Here is a 25,992-nt window from a genome sequence, read left to right on the forward strand (position 1 = left end):
CAATCTGTAGAGAAATGATTTTCATTACCACAATTAAAACACAAAGACGGCCTCGTTCCCCTCTCACTCTGTCTACATGCTCGAGCAATGTGACCGGTTTTACCGCAGCGAAAGCAAACGCGTGCGCCGTGATTATCCTTTGGTGCCCCTCCTTGCACCGGGGGAACCGATCTTACTTGGGAACCCCTCCCGACAGCCTGCGCGGCGTTAATTTGTTCCCCGGGAAACTGCCAACCTGCAACATTTGGCGGATTCGGGTGTATCCCTGACCAAGGCGTTATATTTGGAGACGGCGGCCACCTAGGGGGTGATTGACACAACCACGCATGAGACTGTTGTGGTGAGTTTACTTCTCTATTGACGGCGTAATTTCTGACACTAGCTTCTTCAACGCTTGCGAACCCTTCTGCCTCAATCAAGTTCGTTGGATTACGCACCAACACAAACCTGCCAATCTCTTCCCTCAGCCCAATTAAAAATTGCGCGAGAAGTCTACCTTCAATCATTCTCTTCGCTGTTTCTGAATCGATCTCGCCCCATGACTCGCGTAGCCTACGGGCGACATTGCGCAATCTGGTTGAAAATTCTGCGACGCTCTCCAGCGGTTTTTGTACACAAGTGTTAAATATTTTTTCTAACATGATTGGAGAGGCCTTAAGGGAAAATCTCCTTTTGAGATTAATGGAAAAGTCCGCGTATGAACCTAATATGTGATGATTTGCAGAGACAAAATCCGCGGCGGTTCCTCCAAGCCGAAGTTGAGCGACTCCTAAGGTCTGTGCTTCATTCCAACCACTAAGATGACTTACAATACGAACGCTTTCCAAAAATTTGTCAACCCCTATCTCATCTTCACCGCTAAACGTTGGAATTAAATGAAACTGGCTGCCAATAGCGGCGGTTTGCGCCGCTTCTCCGCAAACATTTTGGGGGCTCGTGCTACTTCCCGGCTGTTCTAACACATTAACCGAAGGTGTGAAGTCGAGTGTATTGCCGAGTTTAAATTCAGGGACGGTTCCTTGATAATCGAGAAAAGGGTTACAGTAACCAAGTCTATGAGGGTTAAGGCCATCCATCGCGAAATTTAATCCAATGCTAATTACGTTAAAATTTTGAGGGTGCTTAATTAATTTATTTTTTCATACTCCGAGTTTATCCGATACCCATGGTGGGCGCTGGTTGGGCTAATTTTCCGACTTAAAATGGTACACGGGAACATGAAAATCTATGATAACTATCGCATTCACTGAATAAATCACTAGTCCAACCGTGACCCCACACACCTGACACCAATATGTCGCAAGGGGCGTTCCTTAATGGTGCGACACAAAGGGTATCGGGGAAAGCCAGAATTACTGCACCGAGTGTTACCCAAACAATCGTTTATTATACAAAATACAGTTAAAATGCACCATTTACAAAGATATACGCAACTTATGGATGGCTAGACCCTCAGTACACCAACGCGCGTCCGTCGGGAAGGGAGTATGGCAGGGCGGACGCAGTCACGACACGCAAAACCTGGGCAGAGCCCTCGTCCGAAGTTGAGTCAGAAAATAGGACACGCTGTCGCGACAAGCGCAACATAGCCGAAGCATCGTGCCCTACCGGTCACCACCAGATAACCAACTGACCCTTACCTGGGAAAGGGTGTAGGCAGGTTGGACGCGGTCACGACGAACGTAACCTGGGCGGAGCCCTCGTCCAAGATGAGTCAAGAATAGGACACGCTGTCGCGACAAGCGCAACACTGCCGAAGCTTCGTGCCCTACCGGTCACCGCCAGATAACCACTGACTGCTTTTCGCCCCGCGATCAGGGCTTTTATACCCAACTTAGGAGCATTGTTGTTGGTCACGTGGGAGTTTTGGGGAAAAACCCTGAGGAGGAATACTATTGTTGTTGATCGCTTGGAAACATTGTCGTTGGTTGCTTGGGAGTTTTGGGGAAAACCAGGGAGGAATACTATTGTTGTACACCTGCAACAGTGCGTCGTTGATTGCTTGGGGTGGGTAGTCGGAGGAGCCAGGAAGGGAGAACCATGTCGCATACTTGCGACATTAGGATTCCACAGGCATACAAGAGATGTCCATCTCTCGTGGGTCGTGAAGGCAGAAAATAAAATTACAGCGTTGGCCCTAGTCAAATGGACGTTCTCAATGTAATGAATGTGTTTAAATGTTGCCATTCAGGGAAAGACGAATTATTTTTACGATACTACCTTCCTGTTGGTTTTCTGTTGGTTTTCACAATGTAATATTTCACCTTTAGTGTTGAATGAGTTGACAAGTTGAAATATTACCATGCTTTTTATCATTTCGATCATGGTTTAGTGGGCATATAATATCAATTTAAATTAAAATATGCTAGGAGAGTGTCCATAAATGGCTTATTATTCCTATAACACTGCATTTATGAAAAAGACAGGGATTTGGAAATAGGGCCATGAATAAGAAATTAAGACCGGTGATCATGCCTGAAATGTAGAAATCATTCCATATCCTGAGATAAATAAGCATTGCATTCAGGGTATGCGCACAATACATAAAAATAGGCCTTGATAGAATCGCAATAGTGCATTTTTACTCACTAATATCAAATGGAACATTTATTTAATATATCTGAATTTACAAAAAAAAATAAATGTAGCGTTTTGAACGTGTTTATAATTGAATAAATGAAAAACTCCAAAAGCCGTAAACAGTTTTACACAGAAAACTATTTACAGCATTAGATTTTTTCATTTATTCAATACTACTAGCCGTAAGAGCTCAATTCTATCAATACGTGTTAATAATGATTAAAAAATCTTTATCAAAAGTTCTACAAGCAGAAGAGGTCCGCAAAGGTCATGATAATAGAATAACAAATTCTCGACGGAATTCAGATTGAATCTGAAATTACTTCATTTCCAGTGCATCAAATAAAATATGCCATTATGCATTTTTATCAGATAATTAAATATTTTGATTAAAATTATGCCCCTTTAATCCTTTCCTTCATATCTACGTTTAACAGCACCCGTGATAAAGGGCAACCCTGCCTTGCACCTCTTCCTAACACTGCCCAACTGGACTCTTCGTTCCCCACTCGTACCTGAGCAGTCTGAGACATGTACAGGTTGCGGATTAGCCTCCTTTCCCTCGATTCTATTCCTTTTTTCTTCAATATATTTACACATTGGTTTTTCCTAAGCCACTCTATCAAATGCCTTCCCGAAATCTACAAATCAGGCAAAGAGGTCTAGATTGTACTATATTTTCCTCTCTTAATAGTGAATGCATTACTGCTATGACATAACTCGTGCCTCTTTCTTTCCTGAGCCCAAACTGATCATCACCTAAGTAATCATTTACCCCGCTGGCCATTCTTTAGTTGATGATCCTGTGAACCCCTTTAGCTGAGTTTAAAATCAAACTTATTGTCCTGTAACCCTCACATGATATAACTTTTACCTTTTTTAGAATTGGAACTAACTCTTATCTCTTAAAATCTCTTGACCAGGTTCCATCCTCGTAGATGCTACAAATCATTCCATATATACTTAAACTATTCCTCCTTCATTTTCCCTAACCTTTAATTAGTTCTGCTGGAATATTGTCTACCCCCACGGTCTTATTTGATTTCATCTCCTTAATGTCATTTCTGTCTCACCGTCGCGTATGCTTGGACCTAGAGAGTAAGTTCCAAAAGTAATGCAAATATAATGCAATTTTATTTTAAAAGTAATTTATTGAACAGATTTGTACAAACACTTAAAATTATCCAAAGTACTGTCCTTGGGCCTCTATACATTTCTCCAGCGACTCTGCCTTGACCCGTACGCGCCCTGGAACGCGCCTCCGGGGGCCTCTCGCAAGGTCTTCATCACGGCTGATTGGATGTCTTCTATGAACGAAAAACGGGTTCCTTTCAGGGCTGCCTTAATCCGAGGGAATAAAAAGAAGTTTGTTGGGGCGGCGTCATGACTATCGAACTGGCTGAGTTCGGTAGTTTTCAGGACTGAATTTTTCTATTCTGTCCATCATAAAAATCTCGGGAATAATAATTGGGATGGTTTCCCGTATTCTTCCTCAATAGTGTTTTTAACGTGACACCATCAGTCAATGGTCGCCCCACTGGGGTCAGACGCCTTTGCAGCAACCTCAGAAAGAGACGCTACGTGGACTACCTTTTGTTTGGCCCCTAACCCTTAACCTATCCATCAGGAGCAATTATCATTTTTTCCCTTTAGGAGGTTAGGAAATCGTCGTGATGCCGTAGCAGAGGGTCTGCCCGAGTTGACGAATATACTTCTGGTCGATCGCCAAGACCTTCGGGACGATTTTAGCGCAGATCTTTCGCGTCGCCAAAATTTCAGTAATAGGGTGTGCACTGTCTTCTTATCGATGTCAATACGATCTGCGATCATAAGCAAACCAAACGACAGTCTGTGTATGTGTGTGTGTGTATATATATATATATATATATATATATATATATACCGATAGACACACATACGAGTTACTATGACTTTTTAATAGTTATTAAAAAGTCATAGTAAGTAGTAGTGGAGCAGAGTTTTAAGTGACGTTCAAGTGAAATTACAGTTTGGAGAGAAAATTATTATTAATTGTGTCTACAAAAGGAAGATGGAACTTTGAGAGTTGAAAAGTGGGGCAGTTGAGGCTAACGAATGGAAAATTTGTGATTATGGTGAGAACCAAGGGGAATGCTTGAGGTATGTAATCGTCAGCGAAACAAATTATAGCCTTAAAAACAGTAGCAATAAAAAAATATCATGCCAACGAAAATACGTATTTCACTCACATCGGTCGGTAAAGCGCAGCCTTCTGAAAATCAGAAAGGCGTTCAACTCCCACCAACAGGCACTTTGAAAAAAAGTTTCTATTTGTGGAGGTAAGGTAGCATAGGGTGTACAGCGCATGCTTGATTATCTAAGGCACCTCGGGGCAATCTCTTCTTTACTTAAGCCTTGTAATTATCTCCGGTCCCAGACCTTGCTTGGAAACGTCCAGCGAAGCAGGAAAAGGAAATAAGCCCACGAACGTGATACTTGCCTTCACCTATTCAAATACTCTTGAGTTGATTACTGTGTTTTACACACATTCAATTGAGCATTTTATTTTTATTAGCACATAAAAAAATGACCATTACTCAATGAAAAGTTCCATCACCATTTTTCTATAGTAATTATAAGTGGTCCGAGAGCTTAGGTCAATTGCTATTACCATATAATTATACATAGATTATGAACCACAACAGAAAAGAAGATGTAATACTAGATTGAAATTCTATGTGTGAAAAAAATGTAGTGATATAGCATTTCACCAACGTCCATTTAATATCCCGCGAGCCACTGCAAATGTGTGTGGTGGAGAGCGTTAGGCCATCAGATATTCGTGCAACATCAACATTGAACTCATGAATATCACTAATATAGCTACCAACAATGGTTTCAACCCCAAACTAGTTGACACATTACTACGGAAAAAACAAAGAGCAATGGCCATAAAAAACATTTTCGTATCACAGTAGCCCGCAGTATCTAAAGATTTTGAGTGGTGCTCGATCCCATTTCTGGGAGATCTTTCATTTAGGATTTCCAACTGCCTACCCACCTCACTCAAAGCAGCCTTTACCCACCCATGACCCTCTCCAAACTTCTAGCCAATGGAAAAGACACCCAGGATAGCCTTCTCAAATCAGGCATTTATAAACTGAAATGCCAGGATTGCAACAGCGTTTATGTCGGTCAGACCGGCAGGAATATCAAGTTACGAGTCAAGGTGTCACAAAAATCAGAATAACAACTCTCTCTTCGCCAAGCATTTACGAGAATTCGACCACAGCAGGGACTTTGTCCCAGAGATATTACACACACTCCCAAAATGATTAAAGATGGACGCTCTCGAGCAATTAGAGATAAGAAGGCACTTGGTAAACCCCAAGACGACACTTTGTAATGAGCACTTGTTCCTATACCCCTCCCCACTCCTCTCCGAGAAACTAGCCTGGAAATGGTCAAAACAATCCATCAACGCACCTGCAAGCCCCCACCCCTCTCAAATCCTTCCAACCCTCCTTCTGTTTCCACCCCTCCTGCTGTCTGTTTTGCGAATTTGTACCTGATGATGCCGCAAGTCGGTGAAACGCGTTGTACCGTATAATAAAATCTGTGGAAAAGTATGAGTCTTTCTTTTTAGTATGGATATTAAATACTTCCATGAAACAATAGAATATATTCGTGCATTAGTTTATACATTCCTGTCATTGATCTTTAGCTCAAATACGAATACACTCGTATGAAGATGTATATGTACATGTATGTATATCATGAGCTACATATAGATATACATACATACCCGTATGCATCATGAGATAATTGCTGTGTTTGACTATTTCATTTAGTTGAAGTATTTAAGCTCATTTCATTTTTTCAGGCGCTTGGGATTGCTTTTCCTATGATTACGTTTCGTGCCAGGGAAGAACGAAGACTATTAGTACTGGAATCTGTCGATGACGGTTTATCTCTCTTTTATTTTATCCCAGTCATTGAATCTACCATTATAATTTGTTACCATTATTCTTATCACTGTGTCGTAGGAAAACTAAGGTGTCCTTTATCTTTCTAAAAGTCTAAGTCTTGCCTGCTCTTTTTGAGAATCAAATAATTCCATTATGATTCCTCTCACATACTCTGACTTATGTTGTGTAAGCGTTTTATATACATCCCGAGCGCAGCAAAAGTGGTTCTCAGGATCAAAAACAATAAGATGGAGAAAAAGTTAAATGATTACTTAGGGAATGATTAGTTTTGGTTCAGGAAGGGGAGAAGTACGCGTGATGCCATTGCAGTAATCTACATCTACATAATACCCCGCAAGTCGCGACAAGGGCGTTTGGCGGAGGGTGTTAGGTCACCTTTAAAAGCGATCAAAACCACAGGCAAAATCAACACAGCCATGAAAACCTATACCCACAGTGGCGTATACATTCATGCAAAATTTCTGTCAACTTACACGCATGCATATATATATATATATATATATATATATATATATATATATATATATATATATACTACCAACTGAAAACAATCACACCTTAGGATGCAGTAAAAAAATTATCCAATAACGCACAAGCTAGAATTTGACTAGTAAGAAGCAAAATTCCACTATCACATGGACATACAATGGTCTCTCTCCCCAAAGGATACCGGTAGGGAAGGTGACGCAACGCTGCAGGTCCCCCCCAGAGAGACGAGGGATTGAAGGGAAAAACTTAAAAGCATACAAAGCAGAGAAAGGAATACTGTTAAGAGCACTACATTATTCAATGGCACTTTAATGCGGTCAAGCGGGAAGGGTTTTGACAACAAAACAAGCGAGGTCAGTGAAAGTGCATGCAATTGAGTAGAACTAATTTTTCCCTGGGCGCTGAGAGTGGCAAGTGGAATTTTTACTATCCATAACTCGACAGTTACTACCTCGTATTTTCCGTGGGAAGAAGGAAACTTTGATTCTGCTAGTTCTGGCATATTTTTCCCGAATTTTATATTCATGACCACTGTATGTTGGAGTGCGAATAATTCGCGAGACCACGGTGCTGAAACATGCAGATCTGAACTCTTTTAAAAAGTTCAATCTGAAATCGAATCATCTTTTTTCTAATGATACCCACCCCTACTCCACAAGTATTTTAATGATGCTTTTCGTTTTATCGTAAGAGTTGTCGGCATTGAACCATTTCCCGAGTGAGGCCTTTTTCACTCGGATCCCATACACTACTTGCATATTCTAAATGAGGCCTTACAAGAGCGTGGTAACAACGTTCCTTGACCTTTGAGTCACTTCTACCGACAATGCGTCAAATAAATCCCTATTTTTTATATGCTTGCCCGCAAACTTTACGTATTTGAGTCCCCCAAGTTAAATCTTTAGTGTTTGTTAAACGTAGGTTTTTTACCACGTCAACTACTTCTAGGCCAAATTCAGCTAACTGTTAAACAAATACCTCTGATATTATAAAGAAATTTACCACCGAACATTTATTAAGGTTAAGTGACATCATTTGAACACAATTTAGAATTATACGATTCTCATCCCTAGATATCTCCCGATAAATCATCGTGCCACCCGCGAATATCCTAATCTTACTTTTTGCTTCGCGGTTCAAATCGTTAGCAAAAATCAAGGGAAGCAACGGCCCGATTACGCTTCCTTGAGGGAACCCCAAGGTAACCCGCATGCTGTCGGAGCTAGCGTCGTCAAGGACTACCCTCTGTTCCTGCTCTGAAAGAAAGTCTTTAACCCAATTTATTGCGCCCTTGTTTTTACCTGCGAACTTTAATTTATGAATAAGTTAACCCTGGGGAACCTTATGAAATGCCTTTTAAATATCTAAATAGACCACATCCACTTGCCTACCACTTTCACCGGATAAAAATAGTCAAGTTTGAATAATCCTAATTTGGTCTCGCATGAGCGGGTTTTCCTGAATCCATGTTGATTATTACTTAAAAAGGTAATGTTATCAAAGTATCTCATTATGAAACTGACAATTATGTACTCTAAAATATTGCAACAGATAGAAGTGAGAAATATGGGTCTGTAATTACTGGGGTCCTCCCTGTCACTGATTCAAAAAATGGGCGTCATCTGCGCAGTTTTCCAATTCTTACCGACTTTTCCCTCTGTGAGGGAAACTTGGCAATGGAGGACCTCCTCAGATCCACGGTCCGTGACGTCGTTGGTGCCCACATGGGTCACGACCTGCAGCCGAGAGCACTTCGTGCCCCTGGCCGCCGCTTCGATCGCCGTCGTTACCTGAGGAACCCCTCCACCTGGTATACACCAGGCGGTCACCCGTTGATCGACCCCTACGCGGTGCACCCTTTCCCTCAATGGGACCATGAGATTGCTAATAAATAGGTACATAGGATACAATAAAGACGTATTTGCCTGTTTCAAAGATTTCGAAAAGGCGTTTGATAGAGTCAACTGGAAAAAACCAAAGTGTATATTACAGAAAATAGGAATATTTTGGAGGAACAAGAGGCTTATCTGACAAGTGAATTGGTATCAGACTGCTCAGGTGCGAGTGGGGGACGAAGAGTCTAGATGAGCAGTGCTAGGAAGAGGAATAAGGCAAGTTATCCATTATCTTTACCAGTTTCCTCTTTAATAATGCATTGGCAAAAAGTAGAAATACGGCATCATAAGTTCTAATTTATGGAGCTTGATAAAGCATCACGGAATATAGCATATGGAATGTTTGTATGGTTTTAAACCACTTTTAATATCGTGTATGTGGATGAAAATGACAAGAGTCATAAAATTGATTTTAGAGATGATGGAAATTAGGGTGGGAACCATTGAAGAAATAAAGTTTTGCGGATGTTCGAATCCTGGCATTTCAGTAGCACTTGGGAGTCCAATAGCTGATGAGGACATTGTATGATCACTGTGAGACGCGGGCAAGATCTCAATGAAGAATTTAGACATAATATTAAAAACTTCGATAATTAGGAGAGTAAGTTAAATAAACAATAGAGGAATTGATTTGAGAAGGAAGAAGTTACAATTCGCGTAAGTGGTGAGAAGTTTTGGAAGAATAATTAGGAAAATATTGCGAGAAGAGTTTTAATAAAATATTAGTAGGATTATGATGGCAAAGAAAGCGTTTTAATGCAGAAAAATGCAATTTAGGCTCTTAAGGGAAAGCTCAAACAATGCATATATTGGAATGTATTGTAGCTTTGAAATTTTGGAAAACTTGTCTTCAGGGAAGAGGACTAGATGTGAGCATTGGATTTGAGGATTTTGAGTTATGCGTATGGTGTGGAGTTTAAAAAATGAGCCGGACAGAGAAGAGATGACATGTTAGAGTTGACCGGGGAAAGCAGGAAGTTGCTGGCGGATATTCGAGGAATCAAGAGAAATTGGATGGAGACAGGGGCTTTTGGAAAGTTATAGATGGAAAAATAGAAGTAGTAATTTTAGGGGAGGCGGCCGATAGCTATGGGCATTTGCGTCATTAGGGATGGATTGTAAAGGGAGAAGGGTGGAGAGAAACGCAGCCTTAGCCTACTCTTAACGAAAGGCACCACGGGATCCGCAGTTAAACGTCCCGTCCGATAGACGGCGCACTCGCTCGAAGTGTTGTCCGCAAAGCACCTCAAGTAGGAATCGGGATATAGCTGAAAATATCTTTCGTCTGCAGGAATCAACTCTGAGCCTCTCAATGAGATTCTCAGATGACTCAGTGCGTTAGCCAATGCACCATTTCGATCCCCACGGAAGGGAAAATCCTGGGTAAGTTAAAAGGGGAGAAAAAAATGTTTTGAAAATAATTAAAAGGGTTAGCAAGTGTAAAATGCTGAAAATGTAAATTGAGTAAGGTAATAGGTGTTTCATTGTATGGAATGGCTCTCAAACCTCATGTCTCTTAGTGAGACCATCCTATATCCAACCTATTCGTTTTGTAAAAATAGCATTTTCTTGCTATATCACTTTAAAAAAAATATGTAACTCTTGGAGATACTATGTCAAGTAACGTATTTTGTCATTTGTGACTCCCTGGTATAATATTTTTGATCAGGGTTGGGATGTCAAAATAGGATTTAGGGAATTTTCATTGATAAGTACGGAACCCAGGCTCATTGTGGAATTACTATCTTAACACGCAGCCTTAGTGATTACCGAATTATTAAAAAAACTAAATACTCGTAAACTGAGGGCCTGCTATATCTTAGAATTCAATAGGATATGGCTCTGTAATCGAAATATATATGGTTGAATTACTGTGAATATTAATTCAATTCGTGCAATTACTCACGCGTTTAACTCAGGTTAAAAATAAATAATTTACTCCACGAATATTAATAGCTTTCATTGGCTGGAAAATTGGAGACATGATTTAAAACGCTCCAGCTAAAGTATCGTTGTGTTTGAGAAAAGTTTCTTCACATAGTTGAGCTCTATGTGAAGAAATTCTTTGTGCTGTTACTCTGGCTTTTTGCAAGGTATTTAACTTCAAGATATTTCTATGGAAACATGCAAAGTCATCTTGTGAGGGCAGTTTCTCTTCTAAGCACAAAGCCGAAAGGAAGGTCAGCTTGGAAAACTTTTCCAGTGGAAGATCACAAAGATTTTTTGCTCCATCGGGCAAAATGAAGGAGAAAAAATGGAAGAGGACCGACAAAGAAAATGCAATTGAAAAATTACCACAGATGGGAGGGAGATGATACAGCTATGCTAGAGCGTATGTATCCTGCTGATCTGCCAGCATCAATAACTACGAATTAGCGATTCTCATGGCAAGGATTTGGATTTTTCCTGTGGAGTTAATCTTTGGTGAATGATTATTGAGAAATTATTCGTTCAAAATGGTCATTTTTAGTTTTCAAACTGTTGTAACTAGAGATTAATTCAATTTTTTTCTTGGAGTGTGGTATAAAGATAATAGGGATGACTCTTTACGATGACTATTTGGTAAGTCGAGTCATGTATTAAAATGCCCAATCAAGAGCTGAAATTAAACAAAAATACGGTACGCAAACTGTATTCGTGTTAACGAAAGGCCAAATACTGGTGAAAACAATTTGATTTATTAACTTTTGAATAAATGATTCTTTTTTTGCGTAGAGATTGACCTGGAAAATAAATTAATAAGAGGACATCCGACTTATTTTTAATGGTGATTCTCATCTGTGAAATAAAAACCAGCATTACATTTGTTGGATAATGAATAAAATTCAACTATCCGAAAAATATAATTATTTTTTATTCCCTATTTCCATTATATGCAAAATCTAGAATAATAAATTGTTCTATTGATAGCCACTGGTGATGCATCCAGCTGAGTCAATGGTTGTCATTCCTTCTCGGCAAATTTGGCCCCCCCTGATTAAATAGATGACGTCAAAGGTATAATTATACGCATCATAAATTACAGAAAGATAGTACAGCCACATGCCCACACAAATAATTTGTTAATGCCAGAAACACAGAAAAATTTGGGAAGCTGGCGATGCGAATGATTGAAAAAAGAATTTAGAATGTTCGCCATGTAAACATGTTCATTTGAGCATGTTCAAATTAGCAGCTATTTAAAATAGTTAAAAAAGGCAATAAAAGCAATTCTGAAAAATTAAACGCGCTCTAACAGTTTAACGAACGAAATGGCGACGGGCATTCGCTATCTCCGAACCCTTAGCTAACACTCCTTTGACAATAAAATTTGAATTCACACGCTTTCAAGCCACTGCTTCGCGCTCAATTTACATGCATTCGCGTTAAATGTAGATGAGAAACAAAAGGTGTTTTCACATGGTCTGTTTTAAATGATCCCTTTGTGAAGAAAGTGATATAATATGTGGTGAAACATGTACTTCCTTCCTCTACTCATAAAATATGAGTAGAGGTATGTGAGAATACTGAATGTGGAAGTCAGAGAAGCATGGTTTAATTAAAATTTTCTACCTTTCGTACATCGGCAGCGGTACCGAGGAGGCCAAAGACGACCCTGACCCTCCCTTGACAAAAAAATAATATTAAGAGGAGCGGGAATTTAAAATAATTTTGCATTCGCAGGAGGATCAACACTCCATGAACTCAGTTGTGTATTCACATGGAAAATGCTACGGGAAGTGGTCAGCAATTGTGGAGGGTGCGCTTTGTCCAGCAATTATTAATAAACTAGAAGAAACATGCAAAATGATATTGCTATAAAATTAATAAAAAATATTTTACACTTTCTGCGCACAATAAAGTCGCTAAATAACGCAATCAGTTGACTGTAATATTGCCAGCTTTTTGTGTGAAATAACGAACGCTAAATTGCAGAAAAAAAGCTATTTCCTGAAAGAAATACTCTCTTTGTTTATTTTCTGTTCATTTTTATATAAATTCTCCAGTCAACGCGAATGATTTTTACCCTCTGAAATTGTTACATTTAATATAAATGTTTTTCATATCTTTTCATTATTTGGAAAATTGTATTTCGGAAATTCCAAATGAGTTGAATAGAAGTTTATGAGCCTCCTATATCTGAGTCATAATATCCCTTTAGTCATGTAGAAAGACTCGTTAGTGTTTTATGTGATAGCTAAGATGAAAGCGATGATTAATATTACTTGGTATCTTAATGGGTTCGGAGGGGAATGTGCAGATGGCATGTAAACATTTCTTTCGAACACTAAATAAATAAATTCGGTATTTTTTAACTTTTTAAATTTTTTCCTGTGAAAAAATACCATGTTTATTAATTTATTGAACCTGAATATTCTCAAAGAAGAGCCTCAAACCATCGAATCCATTTATTCCGGCGTTTTTGCCTGAATAGCTTTTCAAGTTAAAGTTGCGTCTTTTTGACCATATAGTTTCAGTCAAACAATCCAGTGAAATTCAAGGACAAATTTAAAGTTTTAAATTTTCAATTTTGCTTTGAGATTCTAAGTATTCTTGAAATAAATTAGTTTTATGGAAAAGTGTTTTTCATGTTTCATTTCTTTGACGAATGAAAGTGAGAGTTTTTTTTGCATGTTAAATATTTTACTTTAATATGGGATATTACCCGAACTTTAATGTTTTGAAGTCAAAAGAATTGTCTATTAATTTTGAATTTTTGTGTTTGCACGTATATTAATTAAGTTTAATGATGCTGAGAAATATTATCCGAGCACAAACTTCGAAAAAAATATTTAGCAATAATATAGACGCATTTGTTTGACATGTATTTGTTATAAAAAGGCACTAAGAAGTCATTCATCTTGGACATTACGAACCTTGTAAAATGGTCAACACTTTTAGCTTGTGTTCACGATATATTATGTAAATTCTCCACATATATGACTGGACACGCCAGCAAACTCTGTGCACAAGGAGATACATAAATAATTTGTTTTTATAATTTAAGAAAAATCCTGCAATTCTCATCAGTATTTCAAAGAGTTGAAGGTTCTACTCGACTTCCTAGAACCTTCCAACAAATGACATTGAGAGGCAATCGTTAAGAAAGACAATGCACAGTGAAAGCGCTTGACTTGGTGTGAAAGGCGAAGGCCGATTTGAGGAGGATCTCTTTGTGATATCTGAGTAACTACCTCGTATTCTGAAGGGCTAACATTTCAGATGTAACCTTTTCCTAATAAAGCAGTTTTCATGTAAATGGATCCATAAACACTGAATCCTTATGAAAAATACCGAAAAACTTTTGTTTTCACCTATTCCTCTGTATTTTACTGTAAAAATTGATTTCAAAATTGAAAACATTAAGCTAGGATAAAAAAACCTACAAATTATCTATGTATTTTCAGAATATTTTTATCGAATTTTTAGCTTGATTACGTTTTTCGTTCATTAAAAAACATTTTGGCACCCTCAAGTGATCATGTCACCTGTAAGAACAATGGTTGGGTGAAACTTATTAAATCTGTGAGGATAGATGTTTCAATAATTTATCGAGGAAAGCACTTAATGAATCAGTGGTTAAAAACAATATCCAATGATTTTTCATTGTAAGTTTGTTGTCGTTCAATGATATGTATTCCGTCCAGAGTTTCTTACTTTCAAAGAAAAAGGTAGTTGGGCCACCGAAAATTTCGGAATAGGCATGAGTGACCTTTTTTATGTGTCTGTCTATATCTCGCTCCCTTGTTTGAATTAATTATTAGCCAAATCCCTTAGAATTTCGTAGAATATATATATTATATATATATATATATATATAAACCATACACAAGGTAATCAACCCGAAGGTCGGTTTGGTAGGTGGTGGTAGAGTTCACCCAGTACTAAGCCCGACGGCGTGTGAAATTCACACATCAGGGTAGGGGGGCAGTTCCTTCCCCTGTACCGGTTATGGTTTTCCAGGAGGATTTAGTACCCGAAAAATCATATACCTTGGGTGGAGCTGCAGGTGCCTAGAGACTTGCCCGGGAATCCAACCCGGGCCCCTCCGTTCAGCATTCCAACGCTCTATCCCCTGGACTACCGCGACCCGCACAAATATATATATATAATATATATATATATATAATATATATATATACATATATATATATATATATATATATATATATATATATATTAAGATATATATATATATATATATATATATATATATATATATATATATATATATATATATATATATATATATATTCTACGAAATTCTAAGGGTTTGGAATAATAATTAATTCAAACAAGGGAGCGATATATATATATATGTATGTATATATATATATATATATATATATATATATATATATATATATATATATATATATATATATATATATATATATATATATATATGCATAAAAGAAATGCTGTTCCATGCGTGATGATAATCTTGATTTGATTTAATTGCCGTAGTATTCAATCCAAATCTTTCTGTGGGTGAGAGTACAGGTCACCCGTATCTTACCACAAAGGCATTTGGAAATAGCATATTCAGACTACGGCACTTTTTCAGATAGTCCAAGCCGGTATCCCATGAAGTTCCTCTAACCAGAAAGTTACACCACTTATATTTGAGATTGTGTTGTCCAACTATCTCATGGAGTATATTTTAAAAATAAGGACTCATCAATCAACAGGTAAACGCTTCATTCACTTAGTTTTCAGATCATTGTAGCATACAGGTTGATTATCGTGATTTCTCAAATTGCCGAACTCGAGAATCTAATAGAGGAATTTATTAAGAATTACTGCAAGAGCATCAAAGTTTTTAATAATTCCACTGTAAAGGTGCACTACAATATTAAATCATCACCTCATAAAAATGTGATTCATCATATACAGTGCTAAGCCTGAGAAAAAGTTTCAATGATTGGATATTCTTTGAGTAAGTCCTACAATCAGAATATTTAAAAACCTCATGCCATATACGATGCATCTGTGATGGGATACATAAATGGGAAATAATCACTTGAGGCGTCTTCTTTCCGCTGGTTTGTGCGCGTGAGCCCTTTATTGACTACGTCGTTTGAAAATGCGAGAACGTTTACATTAATTAACGTGAAAAGGATAATTAGGTGATAGAATGTGTTAAATTGGGCTCGGACCAACCAGCTCTTTTATCTTAAATTTTTATCTTAGTAGCAACAGGACTGAAAGCTTACTATGTTCCAATTCGAATTTTTCGAAACTGTAAAATTATTTTAATATAATATTAGCACTCTAAAGGAAAGTTTCATCTGAAGTCCTGCCTTAAAACTCTATTCTTTCACTTAATATGTGAAATATTTAGTGTAATTTGAAAGAAAATAGTTACAGAACAATAGAAGGTGCTTCGTTCTTACTCTATTCAAAATAGGATGTCTCTGATATGAAATCAATTTCTCAATCGTAAACCACCTTTTCCCTTTTGATATTTATTATAGAATTATTTTAGTTCAGTTTACATGTCCTTTATTCTAAATAAAGGAAAATATATTATCCTTTATTTAAAATAAAGGATATTATGTAAATAAATATAATATTATTTAATATTTGGTAACATTCTAAAAAAACGTATTTGAAATGCTTCTCTTTTGTACTCTACCTCTGGTTCAATATATTTCAATGTCTATCAATATTCCTGTATCCCACCTTCATAGCACAGGTTGGGGAAAGAGAGACCAAATCTTTTTTTTATTAAACGGTTTGCGTCTGGCTTCAATGAAAAACTGTGAAGGGATGACGATTTCAATAGTTCATATGAAGCTTCAAATAGCAGATGCAGCGATTACGTTCATTGTGGCCGCTCTATATTTCAAAATCTGCTTTAATCTTGCAAAGCATTCAGCCCGTTGTGGAATATTTCTATCATGAATAAAAACGAACTTAATATGTTATGAAAAAGTAATATTCAACACGATTTATTGATTCTGACCGTGGTGGTAACGTTTAAGCCTCATGCTGCGTAAGTCTACCCCTGACAGTGATGCATTGACATTGAGAGCACGGTCGGGATTAATGACTTGGGTGGAATACTACAAATCTAATTTTATCTCATCACACTAGGCTATAAGATGTTTCCAGGTGACTGTAGCGCTATTTGCTTCCCATGATCAAAGCCGTAAACCATAATAATACTTTATATTGGATGATAAAATTCCAGAGTAAAACATTGGCTTTTGATGTTGCTGAGTGTGGCTCTGCTTAGTGCAATTTGAAGGCTTTTACAAAAAAGAACCGCGATAAAATACTAATTATAGATTTATATTTTCTGAAGTCTTTGGTACATTGAGCTGCAATTTATGGATATGTTGTTTGCTTAGGGGAAAAATCTCGCATTGTTTGACTCCTTTCATTATCAGAGGGTAATATTTGAAGACCGTATGAATTTGAAGCCCTACACTATGACGGCTTATTATTTTACAACCCACTAGCTTGAAATCAAAGGGATTCATTTGGAATTAAAACCTTCAAATTTTCAATTGGGAAATAGATAAAGTTACTAAACACACCGTAGTAAATCCACTTGATGCTCAAATTGTGGTATTTTACCTTGAAATGGTTGTAGTTGGATACGAATTATTTGGTGCCTCACTGTAAAAGTTATGGACAAAATACTAGTGGCTAACGTTTTATCTCCATAGACTAGGAGTAAGTAGCAGTCTTAAAATGCTATCTTTGAATGGAGTATTTATTAGTGAAATAGTGAAAATTTTTAGAATTACTATGAGGATTTATTGCTTGAAGTTTTACTTGCTTTGCACTAAATGCAGAATGCTAATACTATAATAAATCCAGTGATATTTGGAATTGCATGAGAGAGTATTCCATTAGAAATAACGAGAAAAATTCTCATCTGACGATATACGAGTCAAGAGTTTACAAGATATGATCCTATTATCCCCTCACACTAGGAGCCAAGTACTGATGGCGTGTTAATCCCTGCAGTTCCTCTCCTTGTATTTGCGCTAATCCATTGGAGTCCTGAATCCGGCCAAACTAATAATAAATGAATTATTATTAGCAATAATCTACTGGTTCATGCAGGCTTTTGAAGTACCGAGGGACTAATCTCTAAGTTACACTTGTAAGCCTAACGTTAAACGACACCAATTACCATATGGCATGCACAATACTTCCTACAATAACTTTAACCATTTTGAACTCCACACAATTTCGTTTATTTCATCCAACAGAGACGATCCTTTCCTTCTTTGTTCTCATTTGTCCAAAATTCTCCCTTTTATTCTCTCTTTTTCTTTTATCAGCCTTCAGGATTTCACTGCCGCTCAATATCTTTTGCTTCAACCTTTTCTGCCTTTGAATTTCTTCCAAAAATCTTCTCCCTTTCTCCACCATATCTAGCTCTTTAGAAACCCTCCAATCTACGCTTATCTTCTTGCCTCGACAACCGAATTTTGGAGCCATTTAAAACTTACGTTCCGTATTGAAGTTTTCATTATCATTTCTTTAAATCTTTACTCTTAGCTCTTGCCGTTATCCCCTTTTTATGAAATTTCTTTGTCAAATGCCATTATTCTTTGAATTCCTTTAATATCCAGGATGTTTTCTTGTAAATCAACTTTTAAACATAAAAAATGGGTTGACAATTATAATATATGCCCTCAAGCTTCAATGTTTAACTTAGACTTTTTATTTCTTAAGGTCCATTACCATATAGTTGATTCTCGTCCCTTATTCATTAAAGTGACCCCGCAATGCACCTGATGCATGAGAAAAAACGTCCACAGTAATGTGCATTGATTATCGGAATAAAGGGAGTAACAAATTCATTTATTGGGAAAAATTGCTGTATTAATATTACTGCTATTTCGGGCCTGATGAGGACACATAAAAATGATAGCGCAAGCTCTAACATTGGTCAAAAAATTGCAAACCAAAATACGGTAAATGTATCTAAAGGAAAAGGGAAAGACAGCAGCAAGAAGAGTAAGAAAGAGTAGGTGTGACCCTGAGAAGGTGCCTACATCGCAATTTATTGGCACCGAGGATGTAAATACCGAAATTTCTTTTTGAATGAAATGAATAATAATTGAATAACGTGAGCGCCTTAAAGAAATAGCGGGAAATAATTCGACGGATAACCCTGCCGGGAATAAAGGAATGGCATTCTATTACGTATTCAGATTGTTATTCAAATTAGTTTCATTTGAATAATTCCCGTGCTGCACTGCTGAAACGAAAATGAAGGTAGGAAACGGAAATGAAGGTCGTGGCTGAATCAATGTGTTAAAATACATTTTGACCAATCGAGAGTCTCCATTAAAATTGAAAGGCGAGGTGTAGGCCCATAAATGGAATGGGAAGTTATTTAGATTCATATTTCCTTTCGCTTAATGGAAGTTTAGTCAAATATACACACTACCATATGAAGTGTATATGCAGTTGTAAACTACCGCATGAAGTATTCATGTGGACTATGTATAAGCTGTGTGACGGTGCAGCGCCATTACAGGTACTTAGAACTCCACTTACTTGTGTACTTACTTGTGAGTACTTACAAGAAAAGTGTATAAATTATAAAATTAAAAGATATCAAAATAATATCAAGGGGAAAACTTCATGTGTGTTTGTTGCAGTCAATGAGTAGATTATTAATATAAGTTCTTTAATGGTATGATTGACTCTATAGGCTACGTGAACTTCCCGCATGAATGTTTATTCTTCCAAAAAAATCAAATTGCAAATTGGAAGGACGTGAAATGCAACCATTTAGATCGCTCACATTAATTAAATCATTACTTTTAAACCATAGTGTTGTAACGTATTTACTTTTGGAAGTTTTTTTTAAGATGAGATCATAATTGACATAGTGTTAGTTATCTGTCAATATATACTGTTTATTATCCTAAATATTTTGATGCGTTTTTGACAGTTAAAAGCATTTATATTAAAATTAAAAGATAAAGTTTCGCAAATTATATGTGGTGATGACAAGTTCCATTATACTCACGTGTATTCCGTCACGGAGGAAGGGAAGCTACCGTCCGGCCACAGCATGAAACACACACATCGTGACTCTCCATTGCTGTACCTGCGGGCATTTAGAAGAACTACTTGGTACATCCTCATTTGCGGAGTCGTTTCTTTAAATTATATCTCAAATGATTGCAACCGAAATTATAATAATAAAACATTTTGCTTCCACTTAAGTGTGTGTAATAAATAATGATATTGCCATGGGCGGATTAAGGAAAAGAGAAAGTGAAACCGATCAGTATTTTCAAAAGCTAATTCGAAGCTAAGGGAAGCAAATAATCGAAATGGCAGAGCTTTTTAATTTGCTCCAAGGAAATTATATTTGCATGGATTTACAATGGGGCCAAAAAATTAAGTTACAATTGAAAAATAAAATTCCATTATTAAAAACCTTTGTATTCAAAGAAAGAAAAAGAATCCGCGATTTAAAGAAATTTATTTCAATATTTCAATGTGCTTATCACGTTTGGAGTTAAATTTTTTTTATTACCATTCAAAAGTGAGAAGACAATTTTATTTAAAATTGACTCAATAAATTTAATCCACATCCTTTCTTTTGAACTCTTCCCATGCTATGCATTATTCGGTTAATAAAGGTTATACTTATATAAATGTCCCTTGAAAGATTATTAGGAAATGACGTAACTGCTAGGCCTTACCAGTGCACCATGGTGGTGGAATACATTAGGCATGGTAAAGCCAGTAGACTGCTGCTCGCCCAAATCCCACCTAATGCCCAACGAGCTCTCCGTTTCGATTTACGGTGTTTCAAGGGGTGCACGATGGCCAAATACCTGGAGAGAGAAACATCACTGGGCTCAATCTGTGGGTTGATACTCCAATCTATCCCGGCGTCCAAAAAAAATGAACAGGGAAACTTTCGTCACCTTTACCCCACCAATCACTGCAGTGATCCATGCATACAAATATCACCGATTAAATTTTCACCATTCCCTAATGACACATAGGGAGCTCCAGACAGTCGGAGAAAGCTTGTTCTTTGGCCAGAGGGCTCATCGTTGATGACTCAAATTCCCATGGGTAGCCTATTGCTGATTTGTCATGTCCCGATAGGTCTTGGACGTTTTGTATGAGTCCAAAATTAATTCGACTTCAGTAGAAACATGTACGAATGCTTTTGCTTGAATTTCACGAAAAAAATGCTCATTAGTCATTTATAAAATCAGTGGGCATTTCGAAAAAAAGAATTGCTTAATGATTAATTATTATATGAGTATTTTAATCAATTATGGACATTATGCTTGTCTGTTTGATTTAATTTGTCCTAATGTGTAGTACTGCGGACTTTTCAAGGGTTTTATTGCCTCGCATCATTCAAATTCCATCACAGATCTCTAGAGCCTTCCCTCTTTTGGCAGCCGATCGAAATGTAAAAAATGTTTGCGGAATCAACGACTTCACTCTATAAAATATGGTGTACGTAAAGGGAAAATTTTTAAAATAATTATTCATTAATCTTTAAAATGAATCAGGAAAACTAGCGGATGTTCAGAATAACGCAACAGTTCTTATTTGTCATTTGAATGGAAAGGATGCGATTTTTTGTAACCATAATCAATGTCATAAATATTTGCAAGATCACTTTTTCTTAAGGATGGAATGTGAAATAAAAATTTTCAGATAAAAATCAATTTGGATTCAGAAAAACTGGGGGACAAGAGAATTCATCTCTTTGACTGTTTGGCTACTTTTAGAGAGGAAAACAGAAAATATTATACAGGTACTCAATGATTTCGCGATCAAATTAAATGTTTGATAACATCACTTGAATTAATGCCTATATGCATATGTATATGCAATATTTATTAATTTATTTATTTCTAGCAAAGGTTTTCATGGATTTTTGGTTTCAATTAATAGAGTTAGTAAGGTTTTAATCGAATGTATCCATCAGGAGATATCTCAAGTCATCAACGAGGAGAAATCATGGCGTATTTCATTCATACGTATAAGATACAATTAACTTCACCCATTACTATACATTACTTCTTCATACCATACATACTTACTTCAAACATTACTATAGCTTACAGCTTTCACATGTCATTTACTCATAATTTAAGTATATTAAAAATTAAAATAATTTTAATTAATCAATACTGTGTCGTACGAAGTACAGGAAAAAATCGTTAGTTCCAAAATCATTGACGTAAGACTATATCAATTTTGAAACACAGCATCAATGTCGCAACAGTCATTCAATGACGCAAAATAATTCCATAGACGAATTTCAGCCACGAGCACTTCGAGAGTCTTTTCTGAGAAATTGACGTGCGTTTAGTCTTTTGCAAGGAAACTGCCACGTTGCTTGACTACGCAAAGAGCAATTCCTAAAACCTCAGGAAAATTTTAGTGGCCAATAGCTCTTTACTATATTTGAAATTCCGAGTCGTCGCATTCCACTCCCAAACACTCTTAAGTTTCCCTTTGGGCGCGAGCGAAAGTTCGCATTTTATGCCCCGACCGAATTGCTTGCGTCATGAGATCACATTTTGCCTGCGACAAACACTCTGGAACGATCCTATCACATACTATCGCATTCTGCGGAAGACAAACACGACCACGCACCCATAGACCACGCAGATAGCATGGGAACGGGGTGAAATGGGTTCACGAAGGAAACGAGACATTCGTCGGTCAATCCTCGCCACTTCAGCCTGCAAGGCATCATTCGAATTCTATCACAGATCATCAAGGGCCCTCCCCCTCTGAGCAGTTGATCGAAATAGGCACTGTCTTCAAAAGAGGACACACGCGGGGTAAAATTACGCGCAGCACTCCGCTGACAAATTCCAATAATTTGGCTTCAACCAACCCCTTTGGCCGGCGTCGGCTTTTGAGCGCTGAGGAACTAACCTTGTGCCCTTCATTGTGGCGTCATATGTGACAAAAAACTCGGGAGCAAAGGGAGCTAGGACCCCCGAAATGATGCTTCGGTGGCCCCTGAATCAAATGGATTCTCACTCCCTAGGTTCCCGCTGTAAGTTTCGTTTCCTGGTAATCGAGTATAGTTCCCTTCAATTTCTAAAACTGAAAGAAAAAAAAGCTAGCAGTTGTCGAGAATTGGCTCCAAGTACTCAAGTTAGTTTTTATCTACAGTGGCATTTTCAGATGCAATAACAACATTCATCCATCAATTATGATGTAATTATAAAACAACCCATGATACAATATAATCAGATAATATGTCTCAATGTTGCTGAAGGTGAAAGGTATGTATGAAGACGACATAACTGTTTGAAAGAGACCATACTATTCTAAAATATTATATTAATTCTGTATTTTGGAAATTACAAAGAGTTTTATATTGATAAGATATTTGTCCTCCATGAATTAAAAAAAACATCGAAATCATCACGTTGATTTTATATTCACGGGGTCAATTTCGTCTCATCTGGATGTTTCACATAATAGTCCCAAAACTCAATGACTCTATGTAGTTTAAATGAAAAATATTATGTGATAAATTTCAAAGAGCAGCGATATCTAATTTGAATCCACCACTGAAACTATTTATTAAGAAGCCATGGGCCATGGGGATATGACACTCAAATGCAGCGGGACGATATATACCTCATTATTTGATTTAACTCATTTTAACATGATTTCAAATATTTCATCTACATGGTATAGTTATTACATCTACATATTGTAAAGTGGAACTGCATTCAGAATGCACACTGCATTCAGAATCGGTGGACTGAAGATAGGGTGGGCTGGAAAAATTGGAAATAGTTTAACGTAGTAAAAAAGTACAAATTTTGTATGATGCCTTATATATAGAAATTCACTCCTGGCGTTTATATTTAATACATTTTCCAATTTCAGTTGCCAAAATGGCTGATAAATAACTCTCGAGGGTAGGAGGAAAGGTTTCGGAACGACCAGGTGTAAGCGCTGGAGCAACAAGTTTTCCGCGTGATATTACATAGGTGATTCTTTATGAGTAAACACGTAACGCGTCAGTGCTCTGGAAAGAGATTTGTGGTGCGGACGCCTCTCTGTTGTTGTTCCCATGTAGTTATTTGTGGAGATGGAAAAAGATGAGACTCGAACAGTGGTTAAATACTTCGAAAAGAAAGGTATGTTAGCAAAGGAAGTTCATGGCGACTTTCAGAACACTCTGAGGGACTCTGCTCCTTCCGTGCCACAATCCCAGAAATTCTTACTCAAGAGCATAAAATGGTCATTAAGGATCGCTAACTGAAAGTGTGAGAAATCGCTGAAGCTATAGGGATGTCATTTGAATGGGTATATTATGTTTTAGCTGTGGAATAGGATCTGAGAAAGTTGTCTGCTAGATGGGTGCCACGAATATTGACACAGAATTAAAAATGTATCAGAATGAAAATTTCCAATCATTGTTTGGCCTATTTTTAGAGCAACCAACAAGATTTTTTGCGCCGGTTTGTGTCCACAGATGACGCTTGGGTCCACTACTATACCTCGGAGACAAAAGCAGAAGCAGTCAAAGCAGTGGACAAATGATGATTCACCACCACCATAGAAAGCAAATCTGTACGGCCGGGCTGAAAAGTGATGGCTTCCGTTTTCTGGGAGGCGAAAGGGATGCTGCAGATAGATTTCCTTCCCACTGGTCAAACAATTACTTGACAATACTACCATAACATTCTGAGCAACTACAGGAAATGATACACGAAAAAAGGCAAGGTTTGGCAGGAAAGAAAGTCATCTTTCATCAAGACAATGCACGCTGACACAGAAAAGTCGTTGCCACGATAAAAATAGGTGAACTAAGATTCGAATTGTTGCCACTCCCAAGTTGATCGCCTGATCTGGCATCATATTTTCATCTCTTCCCCAAACTCAAAATATTCCTCGGTGGACGAAGAATCTCTTCAAACGAAAAACTAATAGCCGAAGTAGAAGGGTATTTTGCATGCCTAAAGGAATCTAATTTTCCAGATGGGGTCCAGACATTTAACATGACTGGACCAAGTGCATTAGTGTACAGAGAGACTATATTAAAAAGTAAAAACGTTTCACCGAGAAAAGTCGTTTATTTCTATTTAAATCCCAGAAATATTCTAATTACCCTTTTGTATGATTCCTTCTCAATTTTCCTAAACCTCATCCCTTTTCCCAAACCACAGTCCCTAGCTACACGTATATCAGCTATACTAGATACATTCACCATTTTGAAAGAAGTAATCTGCCTTCTACCTAATCATGATCTAGGCCCGTGCCGATAGGCGTTGTGCATAATACAAATCTTTGGAAAACACCAACCTTATAAATGTTTTCACCATTTATTGTTCATATTTAACAAATGCTTACTTTTCCGATTACTATCATGCATGCCTACTTCTTGACATCTGTCGACAGTAATCATAGTTTTGCCTATGTCTAGTCTTATTTTTAACTCCTCCAAGGTTTTCACTCTTGACTTGCGTGAAGCGATATGTAGTAAAATGATTCAATTACACTTCAGGTGCCAACGCAGGAATAAGTAAAATATTTTGCTTCCTCAAAGAAGATTTAGTTCTACGGATAAAAAAATAACATTTGGTGTAAAATTGTATATTTATTTGGAGTGTAAATTTAACTTTGAGAAAGCCACTGAGACCATGGAAGGTATTATCTTCTAATTACCAATTTTAAGTTCAATCAAAGAGCTGTCTCTACCTTCACGAGTGTGCAAATGTGTTTTTTGTATTTGATTTGATTATCATTACCCCTTCCATTAACTGTTTAAGACCTGATTTTGCATTCATCGAGATAACATTAAATCTACTAAAAATTCTTTTAGGCATCGTTTACCGTCCACCCAGGATGTGTTATTTTTCCGACTGAAGAAGCCTTATCTTCCCATATTCCGCATTGTGATCTAATATCCTCAATTGATTGGTATAATCTTTTTTCATGACGAGATTTTTCATCAGTCAATAATCTTTCAAGAAAATGGTCATAGAAGTTGATTACTAAATGAGTTTTTCGGAGTAAATGAAAGGTGTGCAAGTACTTCGAAATTTTGCAAACCGAGTAGCTTCTTAAAGGAGACCTGT

At 37.3% G+C, this 25,992-nt stretch overlaps 1 protein-coding gene across 1 annotated transcript in view; it reads right to left on the reverse strand.

Annotated features, from left to right (window-relative positions):
• The window catches only part of LOC139692171 (tachykinin-like peptides receptor 86C), a 228,640-nt gene that overhangs the window by 12,143 nt on the left and 190,505 nt on the right, over nt 1-25,992 (reverse strand). Inside the window, exons 3-4 of the mRNA XM_071590235.1 lie at nt 20,605-20,739; nt 19,920-20,000 (exon numbers count right to left, since the gene is read on the reverse strand). Coding sequence (XP_071446336.1) covers nt 19,920-20,000; nt 20,605-20,739 — 216 coding nt within the window. The remainder of the gene's footprint in view (nt 1-19,919; nt 20,001-20,604; nt 20,740-25,992) is intronic.

The sequence above is a fragment of the Hetaerina americana genome, unplaced genomic scaffold (genome assembly GCF_022747635.1).
Source record: "Hetaerina americana unplaced genomic scaffold, ioHetAmer1.1.p SCAF_4, whole genome shotgun sequence".
In the NCBI taxonomy this organism is placed as follows: Eukaryota; Metazoa; Arthropoda; class Insecta; order Odonata; family Calopterygidae; genus Hetaerina; species Hetaerina americana.